This window comes from Kryptolebias marmoratus, linkage group LG14 (genome assembly GCF_001649575.2).
Source record: "Kryptolebias marmoratus isolate JLee-2015 linkage group LG14, ASM164957v2, whole genome shotgun sequence".
NCBI classification, from domain to species: Eukaryota; Metazoa; Chordata; class Actinopteri; order Cyprinodontiformes; family Rivulidae; genus Kryptolebias; species Kryptolebias marmoratus.
This window is the reverse complement of record NC_051443.1, coordinates 23,352,833-23,370,976: the sequence shown is the minus strand read 5'-3', so window position 1 is coordinate 23,370,976 and position 18,144 is coordinate 23,352,833. Positions and strand designations below refer to the sequence as shown.

Here is an 18,144-nt window from a genome sequence, read left to right as displayed (position 1 = left end):
AAAACATGTGAGGAGAGCTGCAGACCAGGGACAATCCAGAAATGCTCATGAATGTCAGTTTAGAAGCTATCAAAGTTCTCAAATAAAGCACCTTTTGAGAATGTCAATGTTTGTTGGGAATTATCTTACAAAACTAGGAAGTATTTTTGGTTTAGATATTAAAAGTTATGGTTGTTTATTGATTTTATTAAAAAAAATCACAACTTTTAGGAAAATGCTTCGCAAAATCAGGCATTTTAGCCGCAACAATCACAAAAAAATCACAGCGAAATCCTGAAGGGTCTGATCAGCGCTTTGAGTATACATTAGTAGATATAAGTAACTGAAATATAATGATTTTTCTTGTTGTGTTTTTGTGTGTTTGCTATGGTTGACTGGCTGTGGTATCCTTCTTGAATTCGGTCGTCTCAATATCTGTAAAACTGACACTTACAGCAATTTATGTTTGCTGAGGTTGATTAGCTGTGACTACTCAGATTTTCCTTTCCTAAGTGAGATCACCACCTACTTCCTTTTGCATATAAAGTACTGCACTCTTACAAAAGCAAGGAAAACCCACACAAATTGTTTAAATATATTATTATTGTTGTTGTTATTTCTTTTACTGAGGACCGCTTTCTTTTATCGTGTTTATAACTTCACAGAAATTAATTGTTTACTTCAGAATGAGGTTGTTAGGAGCTAACGGGTTTAAAACTATTTATTGTCAAGCAGCAGATAAAAGGATTAGCGTCTGCTCTGTGAACAGGAAAAATAGTCCCTTAGCTGCTGTGCATCTGCTGACTGTATTGAAGGCAAATACAGCTGTATAAATGCACCGTTCTGTGTGCAGGAATAACATGCGGATAAAACCGTTAATGTGCGCTGGGATTACTCATGTTCGCTGCAGCGGATAGCCGCTCTCCGATACAGATAAAGCATTTGAACTCAAATTTTAAACCATGACATTACAGCTCAATAAAACCACAAGGAAGAGGGAGTGAAACCTTATCTTCCTTCTCTGACCGAAACCTAAATACCCCTCCCTGGCTTGCCAAGAGCTGACGACATCCCTTAGAGAGGATTTGGGCTTGTTGCCCATGAATAACACATTTTCAGGGACATAAACGTCTGTGTTCCACAAAATGGTATTGAATTTAAATATTTTTTTTTTTCCACAAGCCCTCGTCAAACCAAACAAGACACTTTGCGGATAATTTCCCTTAAGGCTTTTTTCTTTTTTTTTTTTTATAATTTGAAAACTTCATTTTTGAAATGTTACACATCCATTTCAGAGGAAAGAAAATCAATATCCCTCTTGCATCTTTCACTCTCAGTAAAAAAGGAGAAAGCTCAAAAACACGGTCTTCCATACATCACTTTTGTCAGCACTGTTCTGGCCTTTTAGTGAGCTTTTATTAGGAGTCTCAACTCTGAACACGGACCAATTATCTTAAAAATATCGTAGTTAAATGTTGAACACAACAAATAATAAAAGATAAATGCAAAGATAACTAGAGAAATTGCATTTCCTGCGAAAATGCAGTGTGAATGCTTTTTTGCTGAATGATTTGATTGAAAGCTGCTGAAGAAGCTGAAACTGTGCTGAACTGTTTTAATCGCTGAAATGTCAATGCAAGTTGGTTTTGAACAGTTGAAGCTGCAGCCAGAAACACCATGAATGATTGCTGAAGAGGCTGAAACTAGGCTGAACAAACCCTTAAAATAGCAGAACAATTCTTTAAACAGCACAACAATTCTGAAAAATAGCTGAAAGAACTTTGAAAACATCCTAAAAAGCAGAAGAGAACCTAAAACAGCTAAACAAATCCTTAAAACAGCAGAAAACACCTTTAAAACACCTGAAAAGACTTTAAAACAGCAGAACAATCAATAAAAATAGAAAAAAATCCTTAAAAACAGCAGAACAAACCAGTAAAACTTCAGAACAAACCCTTAAAACAGCAGAACAATGCTTAAAAACACCTAAACAATTCTTAAAAATAGCAGAACTATCCTTAACAATAGCAAAAAATCCTTTAAAACAGCAGAAAAAACCTTAAGAACATCTGAAAAGACATTAAAACAGCAGAACTATCAATAAAAAAAGCAAAAAAAACCTGTAAACAGCAGAACAATGCCTAAGAACACCTGAACAATTCACTTTTTTAAATAGAGATTATAAAAAAAACTATACAAGATATCAAGAAGCTGAATCGTACAGTAAGAGTTGAATATCTTATGTTTTCCTCAAACCTTGAATGGCGTTTCTAGGTGGAAGTTTGCTGAAGTAGCAATCTTTCAAACAGCAATAAGATTTGACAGTTGGAAACGGAATTTCAATGTATTTCAATGAGAAAAAAAATTGCTGCCAAAATTTTAGACTAAATTTATCTTATGTTGATAAATGATGGAGTTATAGCTCTTTTTTTTTTGTTTAAACTTGAATATAAACTGCAATCCCGTGCAGTATAACTCACATGATCTGTGTTAATGACTCTCAGCTACTACTATAACAAATTTTATCCATCTATAAATCTAGCTGAGCCATAGCCATTTTTGCGTTTTTGAAGGTCAGTCGGCTGTGGTGGCCATCTTGAATTGGGTTGAGTCTAAAAAGTTAATCAGACGACAAACCAACCAAGAGACAGACAGAAGAACAGACTAAACTGCAAGAAGTGTAAAGTTTGTGGAAATGAGAAAAGTTTGCAAAAATGTTGAAAGTTTAAACTGCTTAAAATCAGTAAGTTGAAGATTCTCTGATTAAAATCTTCAAAAATCGTTAAACTTAAACTGCGATTGAGTAAAAAAAATGGAAAAAGATCTTAAAAAGCCAGTTCAGTTATGTAAATTCCAACTTTCTATGACGCATTTAAACTTTGAATTATCACTGAAATGTCTAAGCTGTAGAGCTCCAAATCCTATTTTTCTCTATGCAAAGATTTTTGATAATTTGTTGCACATTTTTCCAACATTGCTATGACTTTTGTAGCACTGCAACATCGACATTATTCCTTATTAAGAGGCATGCTTTGATTATTTTATTTTTTCCCCTTAAGGTTTTCCAGAGAAGCGTATCAAATCATGACAAAAACTTAATAGATAATAAGATGATAATACTTTTCCTGTAGCAACTTTGATAAACCTCAAGCAACACAGTGACTAAAACACAAACACATTTGTCATAAATTTCAAAAAGTCCAGTTAATTAAAAGTAATTTCAGAAGTTTTTTTTTTTTTAAAGATGCTAATTTTTCGCAAAGATCTCAATTCAGTTTGCTTCTTGGGCCATCACAAATAATATAAGTTTTAAATTAGAAGCTCACTTGAATGAAGAAAGCTCCCCCGTTTTCTCCGTGAAAGCCACTGTCTTTATAGAAAGTAACTTATTTTATGAAATGTTCAACTCTAATTTAAACCCAAACACTTTTCATTTCAAACCCAATTCCCTCCTTTTGTGAGCAAGTCCCATTTCTTCACGGTGCTGAATGGTTTTGTGTTTCTGTGTCACCTGAGAGTGTATTAAGGAATGAAGCCTTTAGGGGGCTTCGGTACGAGGCGGGCTGACAAACGCTTTGTGCAGGTGTGTGTGTGTGTTGCACTGAGCTGAGAGACTATTGTTTAGCTTGGACAAGTGGAAAAACCTAAAAAGCTGCTGCTGTCTTCGGTAGTTAATGGTGACTTTGTGCAGAATAGAGCAAGCTTTTCCAACAATATTTACTTCTCCTTCATGTGTTGAAGTTTTTTTTGTTTTTTGTTGTTGCCAGAATGAATTTTAGACGGTGTTCCAGCAGATTTAGTCTGTCATTTTAGACTTTGGCATATATATCTGTTATAAATATAAATCTAACATATTGAATGTTTCCTGTACTGTGTTGTAGGTCATCCTTACAGCGGTGTTTGGTTAATGACCAAAGATGTTTTGGTATTAATTTTTTCTCACCTAAAAGGAATGCTTATTACTGATTTTAAGCAATGATTCAGAATAGTGGGCGGGGTTTAATCAGACCACAGGAGATGACCAATCAAATCAGACGGGGCTTTTTGAAGAAGCGGGAAACTTCTCTGATTTCTGTTTTTACAGAGAATATGTAACATGCTGATCTAAATATCTTTGTGTGAGCTGATTTTTGGCTGTTGAGACACGGGCCCGGTCCCGATCCTCGCACTTCCACCCTCGTGTCCTTCAAATGCACGCTCACGCTGAAGGGTTCGAGTGCGATCCAATTCTCCGGAGTGCTCTTTAGCCCCGCCCCCTTTGTGTACTACATCCGGCCTTCGGCTAAGCCAGCATCCAGGTGGACTTCGGCGAAGTATTTACCCACAATTCATCGCTGCATGTGACGTTTTGAATTTTTTAAAAATTATCTTTATTGATAATGAAAGGGTTTTGAATTAAACGGCAGAAATATGGCAGCGGTGACAGAGTGAGCTGCGTCTGTCGCGAAAATAGCAGCTTCAAATGTAAAGTATTGAAATAATTCCAGTTTCACTCTGCTCTACAGGTGTGAATACGATCAATAAGTCAGAACAAAACACATCTGAACAGCCAAATATCTCCTGCAATGACTTTGGAAAGCAAAAATACCTAAACTGTGTTTTTAAAACCGTACTGGCACCTTCTTAAAATACCAAAAACGGGGACCGGTCGGCCATGTTGGACGTCGCAGTTATGACGCAGAGGCACAAGTCGATGACGTAACCTTTACTGTCCCAATTCTCCAATGTCTGCATGCTAATAACTATTCCGTCAACCGTATGGAGAAATCTGTTCATAAGATTTTGTAAATCATTGCACAGATTTGCAGGGCAATAAAAACATTAGTGAACTTTATCAGGTGTGGCCTGTTGAGCTGAACGGGATCAGGTCTGTGTACAGGTCAGCGGAGCTCAACAAACAAACTGGGAATCATTTCTCTTTGTAAACAGAGGTGCAGCTGAAATGTTGAACTGATGTGCAGACATACTGATCAAATAAAGGAGTTAATCAACAGGAGTGAAAATGCAAGATGTACATGCTTCACACAATCAATCAGAATTGATTTGACTGTTTTGTCGATTTAAAATGCCTCCATTATTAACCAGTGAGTGTTTTACAGTTTTCTTTCTATTTACATTTTTATTTACTTTTCAGGGCGAGTGATTTTTTTTTTTTGACTGGGGAAGAAAATGGAAATGCCATTTTGTTTACATCAACAATGCAAAACCAAAGCCATGTCATTTTACTGTTGGTTAAGTAAGACCATACAGATGCATACAGGCAGAAAGTTTTTATTTTTCCAGCCTTTAAGCGCACAATCAGACAGGCGTAGATTAGGGTTGTGACACTTCAAAGGAAGTCCTGATTTTCTCTGATTGTGTTTTACTTGTGTTGTGCAGCAACCTATTCTTACATCAAAATATGCAATGGAATATTATGGACTGGAAAAAAAAAACATCTTGGCTTCAATCATAAAGGCTGAAATAAAAAAAAAACAAAAGGGCTAAGGCACATGTTTAACTTCAGTAGAAATGGGTTTGCATAAAAAAATTGTTACGTTTTGGTTTAAATGATTTATTCTTAGTGGTTGAATGAAAATCTAACGCTTGCAAAAAAAACTTAAATAAACCAAAAAATATATTAAGCATGTTTCTACACACCTATATTGATTTATTAGAAAAATTGATCAAATATTGGATGTTGTTTCAACATATGTTTCCCCCAGTGTATTATAAGCCTGGTGGGCTGCTAGGCTTTACTGCCCCCGCCGCCAGGCTGAGCTCCGCTTGTTTATTGTAAAATATGTCATTTTTTAAATGTTTTTTTCAACCTGCAAGCCCAAAACTGCTACCTTTCTCTATCTCTTTACACGGTAACACCTACTATAACATGCATGACATGGATAAAGGGGCAAAAGATGTTGAAGTCCTTTTTTTTCCCCCAAAGTCAGAGGAGTCTGAAATGCCAAATAGGACAAAAGCTCTATGTATAACCCCGCACACGAGACTGAATGAGCTGCGTACGACACTCAATGACTGGTGAGGGATAGCAAATGACCACTGCGAACGTACGACCCGCGCGTGAGACCCAGTGTCCGGCGGGTGGGAACGCGAGAGACCCAGTAATTTATTTTATTTATTTATTTATTTATTTTAACTAAATCACGGTTGGCCGGTGATCGGCCGGCGTCACCTACCACCAGGCTTAGCCTCTTTTCTGGGGGAAACCCTGTTTAGGATGGATCAACGTAACCTTTTAGGATAAAGACCACACTACGATATAAAAAGTCAGACAGAACATCGGCGATCTCATTACCCATGCACTGAGCATGCGTTAAACTTCCATTGTGGTGGTTTATCATCGTGATGGCCTTGGCAGTATATCCATGACGTGGGGCCCACATGCATCATGATTGGTCATTGAGAATTTGAAACAGTGCTACAATTGTGATAAGTACATGGGGGGAAAAAAAAAAAAAACTAGTGGAGATGTGGCATTGTGTGATCTTTTAGCATGTAGCTGCTTCCTGATGAGCCTGGTGAGGGTGCAGGAGAGCATCTATGGGAAGTGGAAAATAGCAGGAAAAAACTATTTGAAATGTACTACGAGCATAGGAGCTTCAAGACTGACTTTGCTCTGAAGGGTTTCCAAATTTGCTGTGATCTACCCACATTCTGAGGGGTCCGAACAGGATGTTTTTGAGGAAATTAATGGAATGACTCAACGCGTTTCCTACCTTTTAGCTAGCCTTATGATATGTTTAATTTTAACAACTCTGTTTCAGTTTTTACAACACACTGCCTTTTCTTTTCCGTTTTAATAAAAGTCCCACTCAAGAGTGTTCTTTACAAAAACCTAATTACATCTAACAGTTGAACAGCCTTTTTATTTTATTTTTTTTATTTTGCATGGTACAACTTGTTTGCTTTCCTTTTGTAGACCCGTGTTGCCGCTCTGTTCCTCCTTTCACAGTGAATTTAACATCCACTCGACTCGTTTGCAATCATGCACTTTTCAAACGGCGGCAGCCGTCGCATCTGACTCTTCCTTTTTTACCCGATTGACACCCTCTTACACCCAGACAACGTTCCTGCCTCAGCACAACCTCTCCGATATCACAGCAAGGCAGTAAACGTCAGAGAGGAGGGGGTGGTGGGGGGATAAAACTGAGGGTCAAAGGGTAGGATTTTGAAACAAACTAATCCTCTGAGTGTATGCTGATGTGTATTTTGCTTTACTTTCACTCCCACCTCTGTTTCCCTCTGCAGATTTACCCCCTCCTTTGGCTTGGAAAAGCAAACAGGGTGTGTTATCTCTGGCAGCATACCTAACTCCAACTTCCTGGAGCCATTTTACTTTTAAACTCCGGTCAATAGGTTTCAATGCGTCTGTTAATAATTACCATCACAATAGAGGCATCCCTGTGGCAACGAGGCATGCAGCAGTCTGCTTGCTGTTTACACCTTTTTTTTTTTTTCTTTCTCCCTGAAATGGACTTTATGCTCTTACGGTTTTTTTTCTTCAACCGTCCCGTTTCTTGCTGTTGGGTCACTGGACAATTATCTCTCTGTTAAAGTGTAAAATCTAGACTGTCAGTTAGGCTACAGTCTGTGAAGGATAAAGAGTCGATGTTACAAAGCAACGGTGGCTCAAGGGAGCCGTCACCTGGCAACCAGGAGATCAGATTTCCAAGTTTGCTTGTGTGCAGCATATATATATATATATATATATATATATATATATATATATATATATATATATATATATTATTATTATTATTGTGTTTTGCTTGTTCGTATGTTTCTGTTTTCAGATAACAATCAAAGACATATTTTTTGTTTTCCTGTAGCACAAAGTACAAAGATCACAGGTGAAATCGGCATCACGTGTGTAGCTCATGTCTGTCGTTTCTGCAGGGCGAGTGTCTCTGGCGAGGATCACCTCCTTGAGGCTGGAGCGCCTGCAGCTGGACGACCAGGGCTCGTACGACTGTCGAATACTCCTGCTGGACAAACCTACCGATGAACAGGGACAGGGCAACTGGACCTGGCTCTCTGTGATGGGTGAGGTTGCTGTAGATGTGTGTTTTGAGTTCACCTCTCTCTCTCTCTCTCTCTCTGCAAAATAGTCTGCTTCAATTTATCACAAGCTTCCCAGATCAAAACGGCCGCAGAGTGCATCACTTAAATCAGTTTGAGTGTGTTTATTAAAAAAGATTGTTGCTTTTGCTCTGCCTGACAATCCAAACACTAACATCATCATGAATTACTTTTTCTTTTAATTTTTATAGCATGTAATGACACAAGGCCGGCCTCAGGCTGAATGCTGAACGTTAATGTTTTGTAGCTCTGACTGACAACCAAAACACAAGATGTTGTCTTAGATTCAATATTTTCTAATTTCTAACATTATAAATCCCATTTAGATGTCAATGACTGGTCTTTTTTTTTATCACGGGCAGTGTTGTTTTCAGCATGCTTTACACAAACAAAATATTTAAGCTGCCATTAAGTTTTTATTTTTTATTCTGCTGCTATTATGGAAGCAAATGACAGTTTGTTCCCCTTTCTTTTTCATCACTTAATACTCGAGCAGGATCGTTTTGAGCAATAAAATTGACTTCTAAATCATAAAAAATCACAAGGTGCATAATGGTGTCTGGGTTTGCGCCATCGCCTCACAACAAAGTCAATAAGAAGGTTAACGAAAAGATTAAAATCTGTTTTCTTGGCTCTTTGTGTGGCGTTCGAATATGCTTTGGTTTTCTCTGGGAACTCTGGTTTCCCTCTCCAGTTAATTTAGTGATTCTAAATCAACTTTAAAGGCTTGTTTTTATAGTTGTTCGTCTTCTTGGTCTCTGTGTCAGCCCCGGCGATCTGTTCAGGATGTACCTGGCCTCTCGCCCAACAACTGCGGGGACGGACAGCAACGCAGAGTGACTAAACAGTCGCCCTCCTGAGACCCCTGAACAGAATTAGGTGGCAGAAAATGAGAGACAGAGCGAGCGAAAATGAGTTTTAAAGCAGGCAGCACAACCATTACAACAGAATTACCGTTGGACCATGTTTTCCTGAAGTAACCCAGTACTTTAGAGGCATAACAAAGAAGAAGAGAAATAAACAAAAGGGAGTTTACAAAAAGCTGTCTCGAGTTGCATGAATGGGTGTTGGGTGACTGCACCCCCCATCTCCCCTTTGACCTCCAACTTTTTTGTACTGTTGTCTGTATAGCTCGACATTTTCTACAAGTGTTTACCAGTAGTGCAGCTGGTTACTTCTGCAGAACAGTAAATGTCAAAGTAGAGCCATTCCACATGCATAAAAACTGTTTGTAAGGGAGTACACGTTAAAATAAAAAACTGACAATAGACTCTTTATGTTCAGATTGCCTTTACTGTCATTGCAGAATTGCAGAAGTGCAAGTAGCCACTCTTGTCAGCGAACAAGTAAGAAACAAGAAAAATAACATCAGGAGATATAAATGCCAGATAAAGAAAACAAAACACAGAAACAGAAAATAAAACAAACAAACGATGTATGTAGTGTTGAAAGTTTTGTGCATGCGGATGCTACAGGAGGTAGCATTACACATAACGACAAGATGATAGAAACAGGGTATTTGCATCTTAACTAGTTGTCTGGATATGATGAGTTCTCAAGAATTTGTTGCAAATGACTGCTTTTAGACTGCAGGGGACCACTTCGGTCCTTATATCCATCTGAAGTAGTTTCCCCTCTGTTTTTGTTTCCACATTACCAGTATGGTGGCCTTTTTTGTAGTCCTTGTATCTCCATTTATTGGTTCTTTTTAGCTCCTTCAGAGTATAAACCTTCTTGATTCTTGGACTCTCAAGTAGTGTAAGAGGATGTGATTGATCCAAACGTGGTCCGTGCAACGCTCTTTGAGGACCTGCACTACATCTGCACAAAGTAGCCATCCATCGTATGAACCTTGGTTAAAATAACTCATCTCCTGAATGGTTGTGGCACTCGTTTAAACTCTGTAGTTGGAGCTTTGGTTTATTTTTATAGCAGAGTCCTTCATTGATTTTTGTTGTTGTTGAATGTCATGTGAGCAAGTGAGGTGGCAGCGCTCATCATCGACCGAGTGTTTCAGTGTTTCCCCCCGACGGTGCAAAAGCAAATACTTCGGTCAGTGGTGTCCGTTCCTGGATAGGGCCACTATCTTGCTCCAACAAACCTGATTCAGTGGTTGAATTACCCTTTCTGCAAGAGCTCAAGTTCTGCAGAAGCCCTTTGATCATCCATTTATTTAAATTGGGTGCATTTATGCAGAAAACGGCTAGAATGTGGCCCATGAGAATACTGATGCAGGTAGGTTTAACAGTCCTTATAACCCTAAGGGTCTTTAGAACTGTTTGGTCCAGATTTCTAAAACTAATTAGTTTTGTATCCTGGTTATAATGTGCATCATGAGTCAGTCATAAACACACACAGTATGACCCTTTAAAGCACTGACTTTTTGGGTTGTGTCACGGCGAAATAACAAAACCTGATGCTTAGTTTAAAATGAAAGCTAATCAAACTTGTGTGAATTTGGCATCAAGCAGCTACATGATCAATTTTTGCTAAACTCCTTTTTTATCTTTCACTTTTTTTAATGACTGAAAGGGATGCTAATAATTTAGGAGAATTCAACTGTCCCTAAAGGAGCCCTTTGCTGCTCTTTAGAAGTTCATTGTTTTGATCCAACATTAGTTTTTTTTTTCTTTCACTCGACACCAAAGGCTGTATTTTATTTATTTATAAGGCGGAAAATCAAAAGGCTGTTTTATAGCCTCATTAAGCAGTTTCTGCTTTTTAAATTTGGATCTTCCGCACTACCTCCACACACCTTATATTTCATTTATTCAGCAAAACACAGCTTGCTCAGGCGTCGTATTTTGACAGGTGCTATTTAAAAAGTATAGGACGCGTCTTTAAACTTAAAGTTTTTAAAATGTTCCTATTAGAAAAACTTTCATGCAGCGTCTAAACTTTCCTCGTGGATCAGAAAATATGGCTAACTTTAATAACCCGTGACTTTCTTCTCACTGGTTCTGGGAGAAATAATGGCCGACTGCTGTAGAGTTATCATCGTACTTGTTGATAAGTTTAAATATTAAATCTTGATATGAAATATGCATCATTATTTTTCCTGGGGGCTTTGAAGTTTATCTGTTTTTTTGGCAAACCTTTTGCTATCATTCCACGCACAAACGAACAGAAGAAATTATCAGCGCGGCGCAGATCAAAGCGAAGTGAGGCAGCTTCTGCGAGCCGGTCTGTGTGAGATTCAGGTTAGAGATGAGAATGATAATAGATTCTGACTGTGTTCTTCAGGCCCTCTGTGACATGCCCCGCAGGTATGAGCTTCACTTAGTTTCTGCTCTTTTCCTCAATAAATAAGGCTGCCGATGCCCTGCTCAGGCTGGAAACTCAAAAACAAAAGACCTTAACATTTAAAAAAAGCATTATTATTAGTTTTTTTTGCTTTTTTGTTTAGGAATGAGGAAATTTACAAGATGCTTCATCTGTAAGGATATGACTTTTGCAAAGTTGGTGTTGCCTATGTTATTATCACCTGCCATCACGTAAAGTTGGAGGATTTATGTATTCCCCTGTTAGCAAAATATCTTATGAACTAATGAAAAGATCACTGGATATACATTTACCTTTATTTTGCTCAATTTGACTTCATCTCCTTTCAGTTTTATTGTAATTGAACACAAGTTCCTAATTTTTATGCATGTTCAGCTTTTTATTTATTTATTTATTTTTCACAGCTCCACCCATCTTCAGCAAAGCCCCGCCTCCGGTGATGGAGGCTCTGGTTGGAAGTCGCATCTCGCTGAATTGCGTTGCTAATGGCAACCCGACACCAACGGTCACCTGGCTGAAAGATGGTGGTGCCTTCCAGAACGTGAATTATCAGGTAAACATTGAACATTTACATTAATTCAGTGACAATCTGTTTATCTTTTAATGTTCAGAAGCTGTCATTTGCAAACATATGAGTTAAAAAAAAATAATTATTCAGTTCTGTGTTTCAGTGCACTGATTCAAACTGCAGGAAGAGATTTAAAGTTAAAGAGGAGGGGAGGAGAAGATTTTAAATTAGCTTTGTTGTAGTTTTGCTTTAGTTTTAAATCTCTTAAAGGGATGGTTCAAATCAGGTACGAGCAATCAGTATCTTACTTGCTGTAGATGGCTTTTTCGACAACCTCAGTTTGGAAAAACAGTTTAATTCTGAATGGACTGATGAGCTAAAGGCTAGTCTGACTGGAGCCAAGACAAAAACAACTATAATCTCAAACATTTCACAGCGATTCATGCATACGTTATGTTAAAGCTTTTACATTATTGTATCTCACTGCTTTTCGGAGACTAATCTGCAACTTAAAAATGTTGGAAAATTGTGGAAGTCTCTGAATTCCAGTGAGCCACGCCTTACAAAAATGCATTCTTGGCTGTGCACATTATTTTGTTGTCCCATCTCCACCCACATTGTACCCATCTTGGCAGCTGCTCCCACATTTATCATTTGAAATGACGATTGACTGATTTGGACCACATTTTTAAAAGTAAATATTTTAGACACTCACAAGGAAATTTAAAAAAAGGCACTTTGAAAACCGTTTCATAAATACAGTTTGCCAACTAGTTTCCTGGCAAAAACATTCCCGTTGACGTGCCTTCAGGTTGCACTGGAAGAGCTACAGCTAGCTACTGCTGCTATTTGTGATTGCAAATAACCTAAAATTGCAGAACAATGAGAATTCTAAAAAAATAAATACCATATTTTCCAGACTATAAGGCGCACCTAAAAGCCTTCAATTTTCTCCAAAAACGACAGTGCGCCTTATAGTCTGGAGCGCCTTATAAATGTTTTAGTCCGACTTTGGTAAACTACAAAGCCACACCGCTTGCAGCATTAAGGTTCAGTTATGGTCATGCAGGGCTCCGCCCACGGCGCGCAGACCTGAGCAAGCGCTGTAGGTGTTTATACTTGATGCTTACGTCGGCGCAGTATTCTCCGAAAAGATAGGGGGCTGTTTTATTTCGCTTAATGCGCCTTTATATATGACAAAAATTCAATAATGGACCATTCATTGACAGTGTGTCTTATAATCCAGTGTGCCCTATAGTGCAGAAAATACGATATATAATGTGAAATGGACAAAGGTTGCAAAGGTTTATAAAACATAATTTGCTTAAACTGATAAAAAAAATTGGAATGAAGCTGATTTTTAGGACTGTAGCAATGCTTGTTGGTCTTGGCCATGCTCTAACTAGCCATTAGCTCATCAGTCCAGTCAGAATTAACCTATTTTTCCAAAATGAAGTCGTTTTGAGCCATCTACAACAGGTAAGATATTAACTGTTCATAATCTTTCTACAGAACCCCACTTCAAAAGATATGATTTATAGCTTTAAGTATTTTAAGAATGATTGTTTAGTTTTGGTTTTTTTAATCTCTCAAGTAAAGGACTGAGATTTTCTGAACTTATCTTATTGTGAATAGTGGGTTTCCCCCTGAGTAAGTGATTTATCTTTTGCTAAATATTAAAGTTGAAATAAAAAACATAAAACTGTCCTTCAACCTTTAAAACGAATTTGAATCACGAGTGAAATGTATTAAGTTTTAATGCTGATGTTCAGCTTTAATGTTGTTGCCTTGAAGTAAAGTTAAAGTTTTCTGTTCTGTATCAAATTATTGTTTCTTTTTTTTGAGTTTTCCTCTTTAAATTAAACACAAGCTCTCAGTGTTCATTCTGGGTAGAGGCACTCAGATTTCTTTAAATTATGCTTGAGTAATTCTGCAAGCAAAATGTGGAGTGGGTAATACTTTTAATGATTTATTTTGAAAGAAAAGTGTTTACACACCTTTCAGATATTTATAAATAGTTTCTTTTTTTTAAATTCAATAATCAAGTGGATGAAAGGAGCTGCCGGGAAAGTTTGGGTGGACAAGGACCGCCTCCAGAAAAGACCTCATTATAAAACTCTGAAGTCTGGAGGGCAACATTTGGATGAACCTTTGTTTAAAAAAAAACAAAAAACAATAAAGCACTTGGCTAGAAACAGTATTGCACAACGCCAAAAGGCGCCAACGAAGCGATAATGTTTTTACTTGTGTGTTTGCGTCAGCAAATTATCTTGTGAAACATTTGATAAAATTTAATGAAACTTGCAGAAACTAATTTTTGGTTGCACATTTACAACTGATTAACCTTTGAAGTTAATCCATTTCAAGGTGGCAACCAAACTTTGCAAACAAATAAACGGCTACATTTCAGCCATTTTTTACAGATACTGAGCCAAGATTTGGTGTGGTTGTAGCTGAGATCCATCACCAACACGCATCACATTGCAGAAGATCTTTGCCTAAAACTTTGGCAAAGAAAATCTCATAAGCCATTGGACAGATTTTAATGAAACGTTCAGGAAGTAATCATTAGATGTACATCTACAACAGATTAACTTTTAGAGCCAATTCAGTCCAATTATTAGTTACTCCCACACAAGTTTTAGCTTAGTAGTTGTACATTAAGAGTCATTCACCACACATACTGTGACATCTTGACCAAAAGGGCGATAACTCCATTTCTCAACATAAAATGAAATTAGTCTAAAACTAACATGGAAGGCAGCGGGCGATATGCATTCCTTCGAGGAATGCTAGGCCTTTAATTAAGAGACAAAAACAAATAAATCTGCAAAATGTTGAAAACTGTTTGGAAGTCTGGGCTGCAGCCAGTTGGACGTAAAACAGCAGAGGAAATGCTGACAAATTAACCGTTTCCAGTAAATGTTAGCGGTTTTTGGATCGTAGTTCCGTTTAGTGACCAGCCAAACTGTTGCATATTTCAGAGCACGGTTTATAGTTTCTGCATGGATGATGTTTGTGTTTTCATGCCTGTCACCTGTAATCATCTTCGTGCCTCTGCACCTCTGACTCCATCTGTCCAATCACATTTATCAGGGAGGAGTTTTATCCCTGCCGCCGGTGACTGCGCAATCAGCGGGACTGTACGCCTGCCACGCCTCCAACTCTGAGGGAAACGTGACGCGCGTGACTCGAGTCAAGGTCAAAGGTCAGCTGTTTCCCACTTGTCTGTCTGTCTTTTCCCTTTAAATGCAGAGATGTGTGTGTGCCTGACCGGCTTAAAGAGGATGTGCTTTACATTTCTGTTTCTTCTTCTTGCATCAGACAAAAGAGCGGTAATAGAAACCCAGACTGAAGTCGACCCATCCCGTCTCATTCTGTTTTATTTTGTACCTTTAAGTAAAGATTTAAAATCACAAAACAAAACAACATCTCTGGGGTTTAAAAGTCCTTCTGCCAGGTGATCACATAATTGTCTATCTATGTGGTTTTTCTGTTTCTGTCAGCAAAATATCTCATGAACTTAACAGATTTCAATGAAGTTTTCAAAAAATAATAATTGGGTGTACATCTACAACTAATTTACTTAATTAAAAATGGTCACCACAGCTGATGAACCCTAACAGACACAGAAAGGGCCATAACTCAGTCATATTTACAGAAGCTAAGCTAAAATTTGGTGTGGAAGCAGCTGAGAGTGAGATGTTTTTACAGCTCTAACAGACTGAATGGGATCTTTGTTTTAGGACTTAAGATATGCATTCCATCGGAAAATACTATTTTCATTTAAAGAACCTCTTTATGTTCCAAAAGCCAGAAGTTAATAAAACAATATAAATGTTTCGGGGTGAAAGAACTCTGAGGGTTTCTGAGGTTTCGGGTTACAGATTTAGAGTCCACTTTAAGGACAAACGCATGAAAAATATGCAAAGAAGGAGCTGTGTGTCATTGGCTTACACCGACACAGCTCTGCACCATAAACTGTTTTTGAATTTATTTCTGACTCGTTCTACTCCTACTCCAACTCCTACTGCTGATTTTTTTTTTTTTTTTGTCCTCCGGAGGACCAGGTCTCAGCTGTAGCTTGTAGCACGGGGAGATGTTCATGGCGTCTCATCGAGGTTTAACTTAATTTCTGAATCTCACAGTCGGAGCGGCCACATTTCCCCACTAATAATCCTCAGGAGCGCGCACGGTGTAAATCACTTGATCTGAGGTTTGGCTGTGTTTTCCTGCAGTGCTGCCACATGAGTGGATTAACAAAGACTAATATCCGATTGGACAGAGTGCGTCTAAAAGCCTTTACTGACCTCTACTAGCCCATCCGTCATGTATGTAAGATTATAAACCTGATGTGTAACGACTGCTGCAGAGATTATCTGGATGTTTATGCGTGCAGAAGGTGTGTTTATTAGCTCACATGTTGGCAGGACAAACGGGTCATCCTAACACCGCTGCACTCTGCAGCGAGTGATTTCAAGGTAATTACTGTATGCTGCGGATTTGGCAAGACAGAGTCTTCGGAATATTCTGCTGTTATGTTTCCCCTAAAATGTTGTTTTGCAAATTATATATTATAGCTGCGAGGCTTTAATAATTTTAGATACATTTTCATTCACAACAGACAACTGAAGGTGTTTTTGCGGGTTCAGGATCACGAGTTGAAATAAAAACAAGCTGTAAAAATCTGCTTCCTCAGTTTAAAAAGTTGTGCATGCAGAATTGCAATTTGTCCCCCTCAGTTTGCAGAAGTGGATACACACATTTGCATTGCTGTCTCTGTTACAGGTGTTGTGTATAGTTTTGGTTTAGATGGGGAAAAAGAAGTAAAGGCGACACAGAAAGTGAAACTTGGCTTTAGGGACCGTCTACAAATTGCAACATGTAGCTAAATTATTCATTAACATCAGTAATGTCTGTGGCATCACCAATATCACACCAAACATTTATGAATCAGACTTCCATGTCTCCTGTCAGTGTCATCCCTACAGGTAAATTAGTAACCTGCATGGTTGTATGATTGTGGAGAGTTTTTGTTCTCTTGTTGCTTTAAAAGTTCCTTGTGCACAGTTTCCTAGACAGCTGCTTTTTGCAACTTCTGTTTTTCAATCTCATAGCTCAGCTGTGATAATTGTAGCTAAAAGATGCAGAATAGAAACTTGAAGAAATCTTAATCTATTCCTGTGGGGAAAATATTTATAAATGGGTAAATAGTTTAAATTAAAAGTATAAAAAGTTACAAAAAACAAAAGTCAAAAGAGTCTCCTGAATAAGCTGAATGTTTTGATACATAAATGGCTAAAATAGCACAAAGTATGCAGAAATAGTTGGATTTTTTATACACTTTAAATAAATGTTTAAATACCGAATCGGCAATTATTTCCGTTTTATGCTTTTATTTCTGAATCATTTTTTGGTTTAAAAGTGTCCCAATCCTTGCACATAGCAGGCAAAAGGTGAGTTTTAATGACCTTTAATGAGAGGAGGAAAAAAAATAAACAAAAATCCCCACACCTAGGATAGACTCGGAGATTACACGAGACACAAACCGAAAAGTTCTGTGCGGTTTGAAGAACACGAGCTGACATCTGACAGGGGAAATGTTGAACTGTACCGTACGGACATGAGAAACTGGGAGGGGGAGAAAAAAAAAAGGATCGGGGGGTGAAACTAATAAGGGCAGAGCCGACAATCTCACGGGCTGGAAAATACAAAAAAAGACGAAGAAAATCAAAGCATGACACCTGTGGGAGGTGATCAATCGAAAATAACCAGCCTGAGCCGTAAACCCTGACAGGAAGGAGACAGAATTTATTATTTATATTTGTGTGGATTGAAAGGGAGTGGATTTCATATCTTATTTTGCACAAGGTAGGTTTTGCTGTACAACTTGTCATATTCAATAAATTTAAGGAATAATTGTGATACAGCTTGTAGAGAGATCTTAATCTGGATGTAAAAAATCATAGATTTTTGATGTATTGCTATGAAAGGCAGGCTACATATACACTCCAGTGTGTGTTGTCCGTTAGCAAAATATCTCATGAATCAGTGGATGGATATTATTGAAACTTTCAGGAAATAATCATTGGATGTATTTCAACAACTGATTCAGGTTTGAAGTGAATCTAATTTAAGGTGGCCGCCCAAAGATAGTCAAACTTGGCAAACACAAAAATGACTAACTCAGATTTTAGGCTAAAATCTGGTCTGGTAGTAGCTGAGAGTCATCCCCAACAGGTACTCTGAGGGCTAACAGATTTTGTGAGATCTTTGTTTAAAATGATTAATTCATT

The 18,144-nt window shown here is 37.9% G+C and overlaps 1 protein-coding gene across 1 annotated transcript in view; it reads left to right on the top strand.

The window, feature by feature from the left end:
* Positions 1–18,144, top strand: part of igsf9a (immunoglobulin superfamily, member 9a) — a 63,686-nt gene that overhangs the window by 18,688 nt on the left and 26,854 nt on the right. Inside the window, exons 4-6 of the mRNA XM_017425538.3 lie at positions 7,876–8,022; positions 11,745–11,893; positions 14,945–15,056. Coding sequence (XP_017281027.1) covers positions 7,876–8,022; positions 11,745–11,893; positions 14,945–15,056 — 408 coding nt within the window. The remainder of the gene's footprint in view (positions 1–7,875; positions 8,023–11,744; positions 11,894–14,944; positions 15,057–18,144) is intronic.